The sequence below is a fragment of the Peromyscus californicus genome, unplaced genomic scaffold (assembly GCF_007827085.1).
Source record: "Peromyscus californicus insignis strain IS unplaced genomic scaffold, ASM782708v3 Scaffold_11__1_contigs__length_118956290, whole genome shotgun sequence".
Taxonomy (NCBI): Eukaryota; Metazoa; Chordata; class Mammalia; order Rodentia; family Cricetidae; genus Peromyscus; species Peromyscus californicus.
The window spans coordinates 76,648,041-76,666,902 of NW_026294402.1; the positions used below are offsets into that span (position 1 = coordinate 76,648,041).

Genomic DNA, 18,862 nt, shown 5'->3' on the forward strand with positions numbered 1-18,862 from the left:
AACAGACTGAACAGACTGAAAAACTTCAAGGAACTGAAAGATAGGCAGGATCAATATGTGTTAGTGTATGAGGCTCACAAAGTAGATTCTCAAGTTTCAAACACTGGAGACAGAGGAATGGCACTGATTAAGTATAAGGGAAGGTGCTGATTTCTTTCGGACTTGGGAGGCTTTAGGTTCATAGGTCAATCACGTTGAGATAATAGCCTGAATGTAAAATGTTCCTCAAGTTCACGTGTTTAATTTCTGACACTTTGCTGATGACACTGTTATGGAGGCTGGAAATCCTGTAAGTGGTGGGCCCCATGCAGGGCAAGCTTTGAAATTTATAGATTTGCTGTTTGGCCCACTTCGATATGAGCAAGAATTTTTATTATCCTTGTGCCTAGGATAACCTAGGTCTTCCATAACACCTTCAATTCTATGAATGGCTCCAGTCATCTCAAACTGAGCTAAAGTGAAGTGCTGTGGGATGTTCTGTATGGCAAATGTGTTGCTGATTAGTCAATAAATAAAACACTGATTAGCCAGTGGCTAGGCAGGAAGTGTAGGCAGGACAAGGAGGAGAATAAAGCTGGGAAGTGGAAGGCTGAGTCAGAGAGACACTGCCAGCCGCCACGATGACAAACAGCATGTGAAGATGCCGGTAAGCCACAAGCCAGGTGGCAAGGTATAGATTTATAGAAATGGATTAATTTAAGCTGTAAGAACAGTTAGTAAGAAGCCTGCCACGGCCACACAGTTTGTAACCAATATAAGTCTCTGTGTTTACTTGGTCGGGTCTGAGCGGCTGTGGGACTGTCGGGGAGAGAGATTTGTCCTGACTGTGGGCCAGGCAGGAAAACTCTAGCAACAGTGAAGATAATAACTTCCTGAAGTTATTTCCTGTTAGGCATTTGTTCATGTGATGGGTAGCAAAATGAGCTGACAATATCTGATTATCTCAGTACTGATGGCCACCCCCTGGGATGTCAACATGCTGAGCACTCATGTAAATTTGTTCACTGTACTGCCTCTCATTAATTTTTTTCAGAAATTCTTTAGTTTACCCCATGTATGCTAAACCTAGATGTCGTAAGTTCAAATCAGAAAGAGTTATTTTTAAAACTAAGTTGAATAAAATGCTAATAATTATTTTGTAAGAAATAACTCATTAAAATGCTGTCACCATTTAAAAACAGGGACTATAGTCAGCCAAGAAAACCAGTTATTTGAGAATGGGTTGAAATTAGAGATATAGATTTGAGAGTCTTTAGTGAAATAATTCCTTGAGGCTGTATGATGGAGATATTTAGGAAGGTGAAATTGGTGAAGAAAGCCACAGATAAAACAGTATAACAATGAAGAAAATTCCCTTTGGGAAACTACAAGATGCTGTAGGAAAGAATCATTAAGGAAACCCCAGAGCCTGAGCACTTGAAGGCAAGAGGAATTGTGGTATCAGATTGTCTATGTCAAAGTCGGCCCACAAATACGCATTTTGTTTTTTATTCAGAAAAGACAGTTCAACCAAGAGATATGCCATTTGGTTACATTTCCATATATATGACATTTCTCTCTCTTTGGTATATTTAAAGATAGAATGGTGATGTACATTGCTATTCTTGGATAAAATACAGCTGAAACCTTTTATTTGTCAGTGTTTTTCAAATATGCTTCATCACATGCTAAAATATATATTCCTAGAGGAAGAAACAAACACTTGCTTTTAATTGAAACACTGTTGTTAAGAGCTCCCAAATTGACTGTCCTATACCAAGTGATCAGCCTTGAGAGCATATAAACACAGGTGACATGGACTGAGCAGGTTGTATTTATGAATTTAGGAATATATACATATATGTATATATATGTATATGTAAAGAGGCCATGATTTTGAGAAGGGGGGTCATGGGAAGGATTGGAAGGTTGGAAGGAGGAAGGGAAAATTTAATTTTATATATATATTTAATTACATTATAATTAAATTTAATTATCTTATAACTTCAAAAATTATAAAAAGTATTATTATGAACAGAATTATGAAATGGCTTTAAATAACATTTTCTGTTTGACCACCAGGTGGCATAAACATTACTTTTACATTATTCAATGCATGAGTTTATGTTGGATAATGATTATTAATGCCTGGAAATCATAAATGGTAGTGGCAAATTGTACATCCCTATGCTGAATATATTTGAATGGATGTTACTTGATTTAATCATAATATACGTGTGTGTGTGTGTGTGTGTGTGTGTGTGTGTGTGTGTGTGTGTGTGGAGAGAGAGAGAGAGAGAGAGAGAGAGAGAGAGAGAGAGAGAGAGAGATATTCTTTCAAGAAGTATTCAAATTACCAACGAGGTAGAAAGCAGGCATTAAACAATAGAAACATCCTCACAAATAAACTCTTTCCTCAGAAACTTCTCCTTTCAGTATGGAATCACTAATATATTCAAAACAGATTAAGATGAGTAGTAATGACGTGCATGTAAGGCTTTTCTAAGCCTGAGGAAAACTTGGACAGTTTCACAGAGGATAAGAGGCTGGATTTGAAGAAAAATCAGTATGTATCTGAGACCAGTATGTGCAAATTCATCGCTATGGGAAACAGTGTGGCAGGTTTTGTGAACTCTGTGTTGCTTATCGTTACATGCATGAAATGAGGGTGGAGATAAATGTAAACTAAATAAAAATGTGGGGGGCAAACAGTGATAGGAATTGTGTGCTGATCTGAGGACCTTGGAGGGCTCTGCTCTATCACATGAGAGAAGCTTCTGGAATATTTTCACTAAAGTGGTACTTTAGTGAAGGTAGCCTAGAGGAGACAGAACTAGAGGCTGATTGATTATGTAGGTGAAGATGTTGCATTTATATGTTCAAGAGATGAAGGTGGCATGAACCAACATGAGGAAGTGGTTGGAGGAGGGCATACTTAGAAATGGGTGTCTTGATTATTAATTTTAAGTTTCACTTCAGATATCTGAGAACTCTTTGGTTTGGGGTAAGATTATTTGTGCCAGTAGACTGAGTACAATAGATTGGGTTGCCTCATCCAATAAGGTGAAGGCATGACCAGAAAAGAAAAGCTCATTCTGTTCTAGTAAGGGACATTTCTTCCTTCCTTCCTGATGTTTGGGGAAATATTTCTATGACAAGGTATGTTACAGGAAGGCACACACTTTATTTTGTTGAATATTATTGAGATCTATTTTAAAATGATAAATGGCTTTAAATTAGAATTTAAAAACAGATCAATGTAAGGCCTATGGTTCAGCAAAATGAAATAGAATATCTTTATGATTCATTATGTAAGAGATACATATAGAATTTGTAGAGAGAATCTGTAGGTAGTATTTGTTACAGCTTTTAGATAATATCTCATTCCCTCAATTTTTATATATGATACATATTTCACTATAGATTTCTTAGGTGTACTAGTTTTTTTATAGCAGTGGTTTATGTTTATTGAGTATGTAATGTTTATTAGAGTACAATATCAATTTGTTTATGTATATTTTATCTCTATTAAATCTACCAATCAACATGTTAGGAAGATCATATATACAAGTTGGAAAGCTGTTATTTTCAGCACAATAGTAAATTAAGAAATGGTCCTCTCCAGTTGGTGACCCCTCAGCCATTGGTTCATAGTTCATGTGTTTCCATTCATTTGGCTATTTGTCCCTGTGCTGGTGAGACAGTTGATTGGCTTGATCTGTTTGGGAGGCATCCAGCCAGTGGGACCGGGTCCTGTGCTCATTGCATGAGTTGGCTGTTTGAAACCTGGGGCCTATGCAGGATCCCTTGGCTCGGCCTGGGAGGAGGGGACTGAACCTACCTGGACTGAGTCTACCAGGTTGATCTTTGCCCTGGAGGAGGTGGGAATGGGGGGTGGGCTGGAGGGAAGGTGAGGGGGGCGGGAGGGGGGAGAAAAAGGGAATTCGTGGCTGATATGTAGTACTGAATTGTATTGCAAAATAAAAATTAAAAAAAAAAAAGAAATGGTCCTCTCATTCAGTAGGATTTCTATTTACTCAGGCAAGTTTTTTTTTCTTTTCCTGTGCAGAAGCCTCTTAATTTTATACAATCTTATGTTCATTTTTTTGGGTGTAATTTCTTGAGTTATTGGCATCCTTGCTTGTGCTTCTATCTTGAAGGATTTTTCTTAAGATTTCCTCTAATAGTTTCAGAATTTGAGGTCTTATATTAAGGTCTTTATTGTTTGAGTTGCCTTTTAAGTAAAGTGAGAGATGTGGATCTCATTTCATTCTTCTCATGTAGAAACCCAGTTTTTCAGCATCGTTTGTTGGAAAGGCTGTCTTTTCTCCAATATATTTTTGACATCTTTTTCTAAAGTCCTCTGGCTGTTTCTGTGAGGACTTCTATCTGATTTCTCTGTTCTTTTTACATGTCTGATTTTGCACCACTACCGTGTAGTGTTGCTACTGTGGCTCTGTAGTATAGCTTGAGATAGGGATTATTATGTCTCTGACATTCCTCTTTCTGCTTGGTGTAGGATTGTTTAAAGTTTTTGTGCTTCCCTATTTTTCTCTCATTCTGAGAGGAAAATATTTAGCATTTTAATGGAAATTTCATTAATCTATAGATTGTTTTCAGTAATATAATCATTTTCACATTATTCTGCTAGTCTGTGTAGGAGATCTTCTAGTGTATTGTTCGATTTCTTACATAAGTGTTTTCAAAGTATAGGTTTTCATCCCTTGGTTAACTTTATTCCTAGGTATTTGAATTTTTGAAGGCATAATGAATGAGCTACTTTGTTCTTCAGTTAATTTCTAGAATATAGAAAAGCTACTGGTTTTTGTGTGTTGATTGTGTGTACTGCTACTCTGCTGAACATGGTATCAGATGTAACAATTTTCTAGTTGGAGTCTTTAAGATATTTTAAATCCTGGATCATGCCATCTGTAATTATGCATACTGTGGCTTCTTTCTTTGCCATTTGTATTTCATTTCGTTTATTGCTTCCCCTTTTCTTTCTTTCTCTTGTCCTATTACTCCACCAAGACTTCAAGTACTATATTAAAAAGAAGTGGAGAGAGTGAGCACCTTCATCTCCTTCCAGATTTTAGAAGAATTGCTCTCAGTTTTCCATTCAGTATAGAACTTACTATAGGATTGTTGATAATAGCAAGTGTTATTTGAATATGCTGAAACAATCTTGCTTTCCTGGAATGAAAGCAGCTTAGTCATGGTGTATGATCTTCTTAACGTTTTCTTGAATTCAGTTTGCTATAATTTTCTTTAAGAAAATCTTTATTGGTAAATAATTCATGTAGCATACAATTTGCCTATTTATACAATTCAATGTCTTTTAATGCAGCATATTCAAAAGATTGTGCAGCCATTACCACTTCCTCTCTTTCCCCAAAAAAGACATCATAAAACCATAAAAATTAAGCAAAAAAAAAAAAAAAAAAAACAAAAAAAACGCCAAAGTGGAATCAAACTTCCACAAAAAACAAACAAACAAACATGGAGTTCTTCTGTGTTAATCAACTACTCCTGTGCATGGGGCCTGCCCTGGACTGACTGTGGTTAATATTCCCAGTGACACTCCATTTGAGAAAACTGATTTTCCCTTTGCCAGCATTTTATCAATTACAAATAGCTTCTTGATGAGGAATGGGATCCAGTGTCCACTTCCCCCTCACAGTACAGGGAATGCTTAAAGCTCGACCCTGTGCAGACCTTGTACATGTTGCCACAGTCTCTCTGAGTTCATATGTGCATCCATACTGTTGAATCTGCAGGACACTGATTTCTTAAAGTCGTCAATCACCTCCGGCTCTCACGATCTTTCCTCCCTGTGAGAGATCTAACTGAATATGCGTAAAACCATTTCTTTAGTCAAACTAAACAGTTTCTGTTTTGCTAAATGGTTATGTATGTTTGTATGTTTTATGCAGTATTTTCATATAGAAGAGAATCATTGTATCGTTTTTAAGACACCTAGCTGCAGGAAGATAATGCTTTTGCATCTTCCTATTTCAGGACACGATGTGTTCCCCCCATTGCCAGATCAGGAGCCTACAAGTTCTGAGAATACATTGGCTTTGATGGATGACTCTGGATGTGTTTTATCAAATGAGCAAAGAAGTGAATCTGCAGAGTTGTCCCAGCATGTTGTGGAGAGCTGTAGTCCCTCGTCCCTTCTACCACTGCCTCTTGAGAAAAAGCCATGCACCACCCTGGAGAATCCTCCATCTTCTCACTTGCAGTTCTTGCAACATCTGCTTGAACTGAAGAAACTGAGAGAATCCAGTAGTCTGAAAGTGTACTTAACCCACTTTGAAAAAGACTCCTCCGCAGTTTCTGATTCTGTTTCACAGTTGTTAGATGGCCTGATCACGTTTTACCGTAACCCTAAACTCCCTTTCTCAAGCTTTTGGACGGAAGCTGTTGCTACATTAGCTAGACTGGCGAGTGATTTTAATTTATCTAATCATATTCTTAAAAAATGTTCTAAGAAGTTGGAAGAATTTGAGAAAACTCTACTTCAGGCTATTTTAGGGAACAGCAGTATAAACCGGGTAAGTAATATATATATATATATATTACCTATTTATGATTTAAGATCCAAGTAATTTCAGTGAACATTCCTTTTGGTGGAGATATTTGGTGGTTCTTTTGCATTTGTGGCTGAGAGTCTGTAATTGGGCCTCTGTACCTGTTTTCTTTCAACTCTGCTAACAAGAAGGTTATGTGAATGAATATAGGTGCGTCTGAATGCCTAAAAGGAAACGCCCCAGGGCATATCAGGACCATGCCTTCTTTCAAAAAAGTCAGTGGAGGCATATAACAAAGGAGGTATATGCATACAGAATGTAAACGGATAGGTAAAACCCTATTTCTAAGTTTTATGCATATTTAAAAAAAACTTTAGTTATACTTGCAGAAAATTTAAATGTGTGATACTAGTAAAAAATTACATCCATACTTTTTAGTATTTTAAATTTTTATTTATTGTGTCATTGATTTTTTTTTTATTTTTTGAGATTATAATATAATTGCAACATTTCCCTCTTTCCTTCTCTCTCTCCAGTCTTTCTCTTATACCCCTCCTTTCTGTCTTTCATATTCATGGCTGGCCTCCACTTACATGTCCATATTGAGCACCTCAAAATGGTAGTCACTGTTCTTCATTCTTTCAAAGATAATATCAGTAAAGCCTATGGAGGATGGATTTAGGAATTTTTTTATTGATCAGAACGTATTAGTGAGGTGAAATGAACTCTCCTCTGCTCATCTCACCCAAGGACTAGCCCCACAAAGAGTTCATTCCCTGGCATCAATCAAAGGAATAGTAATTGGCAGAATTATGTTTTAAAGTTATATAGGAGTTAACAGTTACTATGAAGTCATAATTTCATAATACTTTCTATTTCTATAATAGCAATAAACAAGTCACAGAACCAAGTTGATATAGATAACAGGTGTATGTATTGTTTTAGGATTAAGTAGTTAGAGAAGGTTGTATACTTATCTTTACATATGATCTGTTTAAATTCTGATTTAAAATAATATAATGGAAGATATAGTTACACTATCATAATAAAGAGTTATATTCTTTATGATTTGTGAAAAAGAAATGTCAGGGTTTTTGTTTGTTTGAATGTCTAAGGATGCAATTCTAATTCTGCCAGTGTTTCAAAAGTCAGCTGAGTGGTTACTTTATTAGAATTAGTTTGTCCCATCTGCAATAAGGTGGAGACAGAGAAATAAACAAAGAGAGAAGCCTTGGGTCAGAGTTGTTTCTCTCTTCCTTCATTCCTTAGTTCACCTAGATGGGCATGTCCAGTCTGTCAGCAGAGAATGTTAGTGTGGTCTAGTCTGTCCCATGGGCAGATCAGATGCATTTTCCGCACCTTACCCATGGCTTGATCCACTACCATCTCCCAGTTTCCTCTTTTCATGAACCACAATAAGCTCTGAGGGAAACCAGAAGCCCCATTTACCTGTGTTCTGAGTCCTGCTCTGCGCTAGCCTCACGTGATCTAATGATCAGTCACAGTATTAAAGACAGAGCCTGATGCAGAGAGGAGGCAGATAGGCTCAGGCTCATTAGCCCGCTCATCTACTAGGGGAGCTCTAGAGTCAAGACTGATCTTCCTCATTCTCAGACCCATCCACCTACCAATTCCGAAATTCTAGTCACTTGCAGAAATTGTCTATTAATTCTAAATCTAAGAGGGAAGAACTAGGGCACACTCAGAACCACTTCCCAACAAAACTGAAGTCTGACACTGTAAACAGCTCTGTGTCCATCCCATATCTAGGATTCATTCATGTACTTTTGGGCTCTAAAGGACTTGGGCAGCTCTATTTCTCTGACTCTCCTTGTCAGAGCACACACAGCACATCTGGTCATCACACAATCCTGGCATTTCCTTTGGCTTTTATGCCACCAAAACCAGTACCATGTGGGAGACTCTTAGACATTACCAAGTTTGACTGAGAGAAAAAAGATGCAGCCTTGGCCGCTCTGGACCATAGTCTCTGCTGAATCCTAGGAAATACTTGATTTACCTCAGTGGCACTGGTCTCATATTAGTCTCAGCTGCCATAGCTGACAAGCAGGCTTGGCCCTCTCTCACAGATTTGCCTCTGGTGCCCATCACTTTCCTATCTGATCCCAGACAAACAGGCTGGAGACCTTTCAGGAGATAATTGGTTATGAGAGGTTCACACCTGTGACTTGGCTCAGAGTCTGATGTCACCCAACTAAAAGAAGTTACATGCAGGTCATGGGTACTTTTAGATTTGGCAAGCAGAGTTTCAGACATACTCAGCCTGCATTCGGGCCACTGATATTTATCAACTATTATAAAAACTGGCTATTTATAGCCACCTTCCCTATTAGATCTCACTGCGTGGTCATCATGGCAAGGGTTCAAGGTTGAAAGCAGTCACAGAGAGGGTAGCTGTACAAGGGGAGAGATGTAAAGCCATCCCTGGCAGAGTAGAGAGTATCTAATTGGGAAGAAAAGCAGACATCTGCAAAGACACTCAGCCACCAGAGAATCCTCTACTCTCTTGGAGATCCCCTGGCCACAGAGGCCAGGCCAGTGTCAGGCCAAGGGCATGATATTGGAGATCAGAAAAAGTAAAACTAGATGCTACATACTCCATCTTAACCAGAGGAAGCCAGCACCTCGCATATTAATTCCAGGTACTCAGAACATGGCAGTTTGACTTCAGAACCCCAGATCTTAACACCTTCTGTTCTCCTGGCCCTAGAAATGAGTGCTTTCTGCTTCACCCAGTCTGCCCCTCAGCTGTCAATGGAGGCTTTCCTGAATCCTGAAGGTGATTCTTTTACTGACAACACTTGGCAGGGATTGTGAAATATATAGGAAATACTGGAACTTATAACATGGGTCTCACCCAATAATAAACAATCTGACTCTCAATTCATGCCAGGTCAGTTCCTGGCTGTGGAAACCTTCTACCCTATTGGTTACTCACTATGTGTTTCTCAGTAGAGGACACCTTTATAGGCCAGGCCCTGTGCACTAAATAAATAAATAGATAGATAGATAAATATATAAATAGAGCCTCCCTGTGCACTAAACAAACAAACAAATAAATAAATAAATATGTAAATAGAGCCCATGGATCAAAGATATCCTAAATGGCAAGGACACAATCTAGGGGAGCTTTTGTTGACAACTACCCATAAAGAGGATGTATAGGAACATCTTCCAGATCGTCTTCATCTCCTTCTCCAGAGCATCCTCGGAATATAATACAGACATGGGGATAGGTACCCGTATTCCCTTCCTTATTAGCAATCATGAAAGAAGGCAGGGCTTATTCAGAGTATTTGATCTGTATGACTCTTTAATACTCTTTAACACTTTAGGAATTCCTATTCATATAAAATCTAAGATTCAGAAAAACTCTGGAGTAGATGTTCCCTTTCATCTTCTTTTTCTTAAATTTATAGTCGATAAGCAAAACCAATTCATACTTAGAGTGAACTGTTTACTACACACAAATATGGGATGCCTTTTTTCCTTCAGTGTGTTTATGTCATAGTAACTGCAAAGTAAAAACAAAAGTGGGGGACCTAGGACATGATGGGGTGGAGACAAAAGCAGACCGGGAGGAGCATAGTCCCGCCTTCTTCCTTCCCTCCCACTTCACTCTCTTCAGCTACACTGACTAGATCGAGAAGGACCTGGTGAAAAAATGATAAGGGTGAACATCTGTGCCTTTTTCAAAACTTAGAGGAAAATTATTTAAAAGTTTATTGATTATTATTTTAGCTGTAGGCTTTTTACACATGTCCTTTATTGTATTGGGATGAGACCCTACAATAGCTATTTTGTTTTAGTCCTAGGTTGTAAATGCTTTTTTACATGTTGAGATTATCCATTTTTTCTCTCTCTTACTTGGGCTAACATGTTGTGTCATGCTGATTGAGTGGCCTTGCATCCTTGACATGCATTTGAACTGATTTCTTTCTTTTTTTTTTTTTTTTTGGTTTTTCGAGACAGGGTTTCTCTATGTAGCTTTGCGCCTTTCCTGGAACTCACTCTGTAGTCCAGGCTGGCCTCGAACTCACAGAGATCCACCTGCCTCTGCCTCCCGAGTGCTGGGATTAAAGGCGTGCGCCATCACCGCCCAGCTTGCATTTGAAGTGAAAATGATGTTTGATCCTTTTAATGTTTTGTTGACTTTGGTTTGCATTCCATTGAAGACTTTCTCACCTATCTTCAGAAATTGTCTTATTAACTCTCTTATTAACTGTCTTATTATCTCTCTTGTTTTTGGTCAACTTTGATAATAGTCAGATACATTTGAAATTCTTTCTATATTTAGAAAGAGTTTAAGAAGAATTAGTTGTGAGTCCTTGTTTTTTTGTTTTGTTTTGTTTGTTTTTTATGGAATTCATCTGTGAAAATAGAGTGACTGTTAACCACATTTTCTTCATTATTATATTTCAAATTAGTCTGTCCATTCTTCCTGTCCCATCTTCATTCAGTATTGTTTAAGTTTTGATTTTCTAGGAGTGTATCCATTCATTCTGTTACTCCATTTGCTAAAACTGTTCATATAATAGTTCTTAATATTTATTTTGTGCCTGAGACATCCACTGTAATGTGTCTCCTTGTGTTCATAATTTTGCTTAACTTTTTTTGTGTCTTTGCTTTAAGATTTGTTCATTTTTCCTTTATATAAAATTAATTTCTATTTGATTTTTAAACTGTTCATTTGCTTTCTTTTTTTTCTGTTCGAATCTTTACTATTGCATTCCTTCTGCTAATTTTGGACTTTGTTTGCTCTTCTTAATAGATTTAAATACTTCATTTACAGTAATGGGTAGCACATCTGGAGAAAAGGTCACTAAAGGAACAGTGTAGGCCAAATGGTTTTAGCTGGCATTGGCAAAGCTCTCCACTCAACACAAGAATGCATTTCTTCTCAACCACACTTACAGCATCCTCCAGGATAAATCATATCTAAGTCATAGAAGAAGCCTTGGTGACTAAAATTATTCAGTTTATCTTTTCTGACAACTGTGCAATAAAGATAGAATTGAAAAATAAATAAAATGGGAGAATTACAAGAATATAGAAAACTAAACAACCATTTAATAATCATGAAGAATAAATAAGAAATCAAAAGAAATTTCAAAAGTTTCTCAAGGCAAATGAAAATTTACTAAAATGTTTGGATTTCACAAAAAATGTTTTTATAAAAAGAAAATATAGAGGTGAATGCCTGCATTAGAAAGGAGTGAAATCTCAAAAAAACACACAAGAAACAAACAAACAAAAAACTGGTGTTTTAAGCAGATTTACAGCTTAAATTAGTATGATGAAAGTCTTATTTACTAGTTGTGATCTTGAGTAAGTTACCTAATTTGCATGTCTGTAAGGCAGAGCTAAGAAATGTGACTGCATCTTAGGACTGTTGGAACGTTTTACTGAAAAAACAAAGTACGCAAAGTACGTAGCTTGCTATTTAGCATCGTGCAAACACTAGATATATATTTGTCTCTCCTTTTCTTCTTGAAAAATAAACCCATTCTGTTTTCTGCGTTCTGCCTGAGGTCACACCAGTATCTCAGTGAGGTCTCTCTGTTTAAGAAATGTTTATTTTTATTTTATGTGTATGGCTGTTTTTGCCTGTGTAGACAAGTGTGCACAACATGCATGCGGTGAGTGAGAGGTGAGAAGGCCTTGAATCCTCTGGAGTGGGAGTTACTGACAGTTGTTAGCCTCCACGTGGATGAGGGAACTGGATTGGGTTTCCTGCAAAGAAGCACATGCTCTTAATTGCTGAGCTGTATCTCCAGGCCCCTGATGAGGGCTCTTTTTAACTAAAAATAGGGTTTAAAAAAAGTGGCTATTTATGTCTCCTGCACCCTCACACATCTGAGCACCATGAGTTCCTTCCCTAGCAGCATGCCTTACTAACATGGTTGATGCATTCCTGGCATGCTTGCATTTGTCAGATAATGAGACATTAGGCATTGGTACACGTACTGGCCTTCCACAGCTGCAGCTTGCAGTGACTACTAGGATTTCCTGGAATTTTTTCCTTCTGCTTTAATGGAACTCTACTATAAATTAACTATCTGAGTGTCAGTTTCATTGACAGATCCCTTCCCATAAAGCTCCGTCCTGTTGTGACTCTGATCTAGAAATTTATAGTTGGTTTCCTCACAGATGGCTGTTGGTTTGTTTTTGTTGTTCTTTGTTGGTTTGTTTTGCCGCAATCAAAGTGATATTTGCGTGGACTGACTTCGGCAATTCATGGATAAAGCTGAAGAATATGGCTCATGAAATTAGATCTTTTCCCCATCAATGTGTGTTCCTTGGTTATATCTTATAATTCCTTCTTGTTATAATCATGTTGTCCAGTGAAGCATATTTATTACCTTCCGAATTTCACTCTGTAAAGGTAGTAGCATTGGCTGCACATTTCTTTGCTGGGAGCTAGAGTGTCATTGCAGTAATGCTACAGTTGTTGATCTTACGCCTTTTGTTCTCTCAAAACCTTTGCTACCCTCTGTCATTTTTGTTTTTATCATAGGCATTTATCAGTTTATTTAGAGTGTGCCAGAAGGATTTTTTTTTTCTTTAAAGCTAGACTAAGTTGGCTTTATTTTGCATTATTCCTCAGGGGAAAAAAAATAAGTGGACTTCAAGATTAAGGTTTTGAATTAGTCACTGTTCTATTACTCTGAAGAGACACCATGACCAAGGCAACTCTTATAAAGTAAAGCATTTAAGGGCTTACAGTTTCAGAGGGTTAATCCATTATTATCATGTCAGGGAGCATGGTTGCAAGCAGGTAGGCATGGTTCTGGAGAAGTAGCTGAGAGCTACTTTCCAATCCACCTGTAGAAGGCAGAGAATGAGACATGGGGCCTCATGTGGACTTTTGAAACTTCAAATCCCACTCCCAGTGACAGACACACCACCTCCAACAAGGCCATACCTAATCTTACCCAAACAGTCTACCAACTGCTGAGTAAGCTTTCAAATTATTGAGACTGTGGGGACCATTTTCTTTCAAAGCACTACAAGTTCTGTGACTCATTTGCACCTATACATAGAGCTAATTTTTAAATATAGGATAACTTTCTTGCAGTTTTCATTTAATATAGTAAATATTTATTAAAACATTTGTGTCATAAGGTACAGTCCTCAAGCTCATTTTGATAACTGCATTAGTATGTAAACAAACGGTTTGTAGATTTTCACAGCGGTTTTCAGCTTTCTGTGTTCAGGTTGAGGAAGAAGGAACATCCAGAGCAGCACTTTGTCCAGCTTAATTTCAAAGCTACCGTACATTCCAGTATCTCTTTATGAGATAATTAATAGCAGTCTGACTCCATAATCTACCTTTTAGCTTCAAAAGCACTCACCCCGAGAGTCTATTATCTGTTCTGACCACAGCTCAGAGCCATGTAATAGTTATTACTGCTATCTTTAGTTTCTAGATGAACACACTGAAGTCAGGCAAGTTAAAAGACTCATTCAAAATACTTAATGAACTGGTAATGAAAAGACTGGGTCTCAAATCTAACTATAGGGTGAAAAATTCTTCTTTCTACTATATCATATTTCCACTTTACTTTAAAAAAATTCGTTCTGCATTTTTTCCTAAATGCAGAAGAAACAAACTGACTTATATTTATGGGCTAAGATATATTCACTGGAAAACAAACACCTTAGTAATATTTCACTCAATTTCATAATAAGAATATTTGCAGTTTGCTTTGGAAGGTGTTGCAGAGATTCATATTTATAGATAGCTGAAAAGAAAAAAGCAAAAGTCCTGCTCTGTGGCACAATGTAGAATCACCTTTTTTTTATTGGCTGTTAATTCCATATCTTGGAAACTTTATAATTGCATGTCCAGCCTTATAACATCCTTTCTAATTGAATATAAATTATATGGTTATGGCTGTATAAATGTTAAATGTATCTTCCTCCTGCTTTACCAATTTTTGTGAAATGTACTTTGACTTCTCTAGAAGCTTCATAAATGAAAATAAATGAAAAAATGGCTTCTGCATAGCTCATGATTATTTCTTCATCTCTAGCTCACTAAGTTAATCACTTCTGTAAAGAGTCTTTTACCACAGAAGGTAGTATTAATCACAAGTGCCTGGGACTTAATGTGGATATCTTTTTGGAAGACTTTTTTTTCTGTCTATGACTCTTTAGATTTATTAAAATGTGTACTTGTTTCTCCACATAGCTATGTATCCCTCTCTTAGTTCTGTGTTTTAAGGTTAGTCCTGACTTCATCCTCTCTGTCAGGTGGAAATAAAGTGCACCTCAGGCAGAGGCCCAGGAGGGGCTTCCTCTGCCTTTCTGGTGGTTTGATCTCGTTCTTTGGGGTATACTGAGAAGCAGGTCTTGATCTCTTCATGTTGCTCTCTCTTGTGATGATGTAAAGCTGGGATCTTCCAGTCATCTTCCTATATCAGAAGGGTTAAACAGCCTTGTGAAGGAAGGTAAAGCTCAGGGAATAAAATAAATTTTAACAAGAACTAGGTTAAGGCAACCCTGAGGCCTACAAAATTTATAGATTTCCACTCATAGGTGTCAGTACATTTTGTTAGCACTTAAGGTGATCTAAGCTCTTTTTTTTCCCCTTGAAAATTCAAGTACAGCATGGCTTAACTGGATAAGCCTTTCAAATTTTGGAGTTCAGTGATAGGTGATGGTAATTTACTGATTGTTTTGAGTTTCAGATATCTCACTTTGAGTAACATCGGTATTATTGGTTAGAAACAGAGAGGTAGTTTACTTTACCTGCTCAGATAGCATGTGGGAAGATTTTTCTGGGATAAAAATGACTGTCCCAAGAGGAAAAACGTATGTGTTCTACTACAAACGATCCATAAAAAAGAAGGAGCAATATTAATTACCACACCCTGAAATGTATATCACATTGGCCCCTTTAACAAAACAAGACTTCCTAATCACCCTTTAATCTTTGATCTTAAATATAAGCATATAATTCAGTATTTCAAATTTCAGAGGTAGCATTCTAATAGGAAAAAACTGACCTTGTCAATAGCATGAGGGAACCAGAGAGAAAGTAGGAAAGAAAAACTTAAAAAAATTAAACTGTACAGACATGTATGCACTTTAATACTCTCAGAGAGATAAAATCACGCTTTGCAATTGCAAAAAAAAAAAAGAATAAGGCAATTTAAAGTTTTTCAGGAAATGAAAAAGACCTTTTGAAAGGTAAGAACATGGTGATAAAACATATAAATTGAAAACTTAGAAGGTCAGGTAGGAAAAACTCCCAGGAAGTACAAGAGAGGAAAAATAGAATATATGCAAACAAGCAAAAAATGAGAGACCACCTGTAGAGCAGTGTTTGAATGGTAGGATTTCCAGAGGGAGGGAGCTGGGAAAACTGGAGGGGCAGGGAAGAATTATCTATAGTAGTAGTTCAAGTGCTTCCTAAAAATTAAACCCTGTAATTCAAAATGGAAAACCTCCCAAGTATCCAGTACTTCCACGGAAATAGATTTTATATTAAGGTCATCATTGTGAAACTCTAGAATACTAGGACAAAATAAATCAAATTCCTGTACACTTCCAGATAGAAGAGGAAAAAAATTAAAACAAACAAAATCCCACCAGAGTGTTCAAACAGAATGTCAGGAATGAAAGCGAATTGGAATTTCCAAATCCTGTAGTGGAAGAATTTAGAACCGTGGAAGCATCCACAGTGTTGCCTGTTTGTTTTCCATCTTACTTCATTCCTGCCATGTTAGGGATGATTTGAATAGTTTTTCTGACGTCTTTTATCACATTGTTTTAAAGGATACCCCTAGGCCCCAAACCATGGGAGTAGGGATGTCTCTGGCTATTTTCTCTGCTCTTGAGAATCTTTCCCTCCTCCTGGATTGCCTCACACAGCCTTGATAGGAGGGTTGTGCCTAGTTTTACCTGATCTTGTTATTCCATGTTTGGTGGATATTCCTGGTAGGCCTGCTCATTTCTGAAAGGAAGTGGAGGAGGAATGGATCTGGGGGAGAGAGGAAGTTGGTGGGGGATGGAGGAAAGGGAAACTGTGGTCAGGATATATTGAAAACAAAACAATAAAATATACTTCCTAGGCAACCCTTCTCGGATCCCACTGGATATTATTCTGTGATTAAATGAGCTAGCAAACGAAACAAAATAAAAAGTATTAGATGCAAATAACTGGAAGAAATGACGAGAGAGCTTTGCAGACAGGAGACTTTGGATGGAGTGGCAGCTGTGTCTAAGCCGAGAGAGCCATCATTCAGACTTGGGGTCAATTAGATTTAGTAGAAATTAAGGAAAGAATGTTGCTGAAATATGTAATATATATGAACATCTTGAGAGTAGCTAGGGATGAGTTTTTATTAAATGCTTAAAAATTAACTTTGTGAATAAAATAAAACAGTTATTAAATTGGAAAATATAATATTTTTTGTTTTGAAAAATATATTTTTTTCTTTCATTTTTCTTTATTAAGAAATTTTCTACTCACTCCACATACTATCCACAGATCCCCCCTCTTCCCTCCTCCCACCCTCCAGCCCTATTTCCCAAGCCACCCAGCATCCCCACATCCCCCAAATTGAAGTCTCCCATGGGGAGTCAGTAGAGCCCAGCACACTGAGCCTAGGCAGGTCCAAACCCCTTCCCACTGCACCAAAGCTGTGCAAGGTGTCACACCACAGGCACTGGGTTCCAGAAGCCTGCCTGTACACCAGGGACAGATCCCGATCCCCCTGCCTGGGTGCCCCCCAAACAGTTCGAGCCAAACAACCGTCTTCTGTTCAGAGGGCCTAGTCCAATCCCATGGGGGCTCCACAGCCCCCAGTCCACAGTTCATGGGCTTCCACTAGTGTGGCCAGTCATCTCTGCACGTCCTCCCATCATGATCTTGATGTCCCTCGCGTGCAGTATCTCTCCTCTCTCTCATCCGTTGACTTCCCAGAGCTCAACTCAGCCTGGTGCCTGGCCATGGATCTCTGTATCTGCCTCCATCTGTCACTGGACAAAGGCTCTATGATGACAGCTAGGTTATTTGCTAGGCTGGTCACTAGAGTAGACCAGTCCAGGCACCCTCTGGACGACGAAAATATGGTGTGTAGCTGTAAGTATTTATGATGATGTAAATAATACTGAATAATGATTTAGCCAAACTTAAGAATAACCAGCACATATTTGGAGGAGAGAAAGGGAAGAATGAGATGAGAGGAGTAAGTGCCCAAGACAGTCAAATGTCATTAAGCATGCAAAATGTAAAACCTGATGTGCTAATTACACTAATGTAGGCAGATAACAAAATGATCAGCTAAGAGCACTTCAGTTAGAATGATGGGGAAAGTCATGCAGAACTACTATCCTGGAAGTAAACATAGACCTGCACAATAGCATATGTTTGAACAACTTGAGTACTACTGAAAATATCAAAAAATGTAAGTATTAGTGCAGAGAATCTACAGTGTTTGACTGTGGGTTTGAGGTGGAGAGGAAGGAGAAACAGACATGAGCATTATTTCTAGGTTCTGGCTACTACTGAATGAAGAGGTATCCTTAGCAGAGAGGAAGCATAGTCCAAGTTCACTTTCTGACCCAGCATTTAAGAATAACTGCAAGAGAACTGTAAGTCAGATAGCAAAGCCAACTTGAGTCAGCGTTCTTAGTGTGGAGCTCAAAAGAGATCACTTGCTATGAGATAAATTTATGGAGGTAGTAGAGATGGGTGCTTTTGTTTATTTGTTTAAACTGTGAGAAAACAAATTGCAACAGAAAGAGAGCCGTGTCTAGGACAGAGGCCTGGGAAAAGAACTGTAAGCATCGTGCACAGATGAAAATTATTGTAAATAAGTGAATGAATTAGAAACTGGGCCTTTAGGGGGAAAGCTGGGAAAGAACAGTCCTAGAAGCCAACAAAGGAAGGCTTCTCTAAAAGAAGGGACTAGTCAAACTGGCTGCCTGCTACTCAGTTTTCCTAAAGTCAGAACTGAATGATGTTCTAAGTTGCACTCATTTCATGGTGATGTATAACTAGATAATTTAGTGCCATTTTCATGAATCTGCTTTAGCTGTTTTTCCTGATGGGTTGCTGTTTATAATGTTACTCCTACAAAAACAGGTGAAAGATCAGCTTGATGGCTCAGTGGGTATAGTGCTTGCTCTGATGACCCGAGTTCAGTCATTGGAACACAGCATAAAGGGAGAGAACTGAATTTTGAAAGTTATCCTCTGAAGCTGTATGTGTGCCATGGAACAGGCATACCTACACTCACACATATCACATGTACACACACACATACGCACACACATGCACGCACGTACACATGCACGCACACATACATACCACACAT

General features: G+C 38.0%; 1 protein-coding gene across 6 annotated transcripts in view; it reads left to right on the plus strand.

The window, feature by feature from the left end:
* The window catches only part of Mei4 (meiotic double-stranded break formation protein 4), a 607,360-nt gene that overhangs the window by 264,509 nt on the left and 323,989 nt on the right, over positions 1 to 18,862 (plus strand). For all 6 annotated transcript variants that reach the window (XM_052715252.1, XM_052715216.1, XM_052715224.1 and 3 more), the window contains one exon: positions 5,998 to 6,536. In XM_052715252.1, the coding sequence (XP_052571212.1) occupies positions 5,998 to 6,536 (539 nt within the window). The remainder of the gene's footprint in view (positions 1 to 5,997; positions 6,537 to 18,862) is intronic.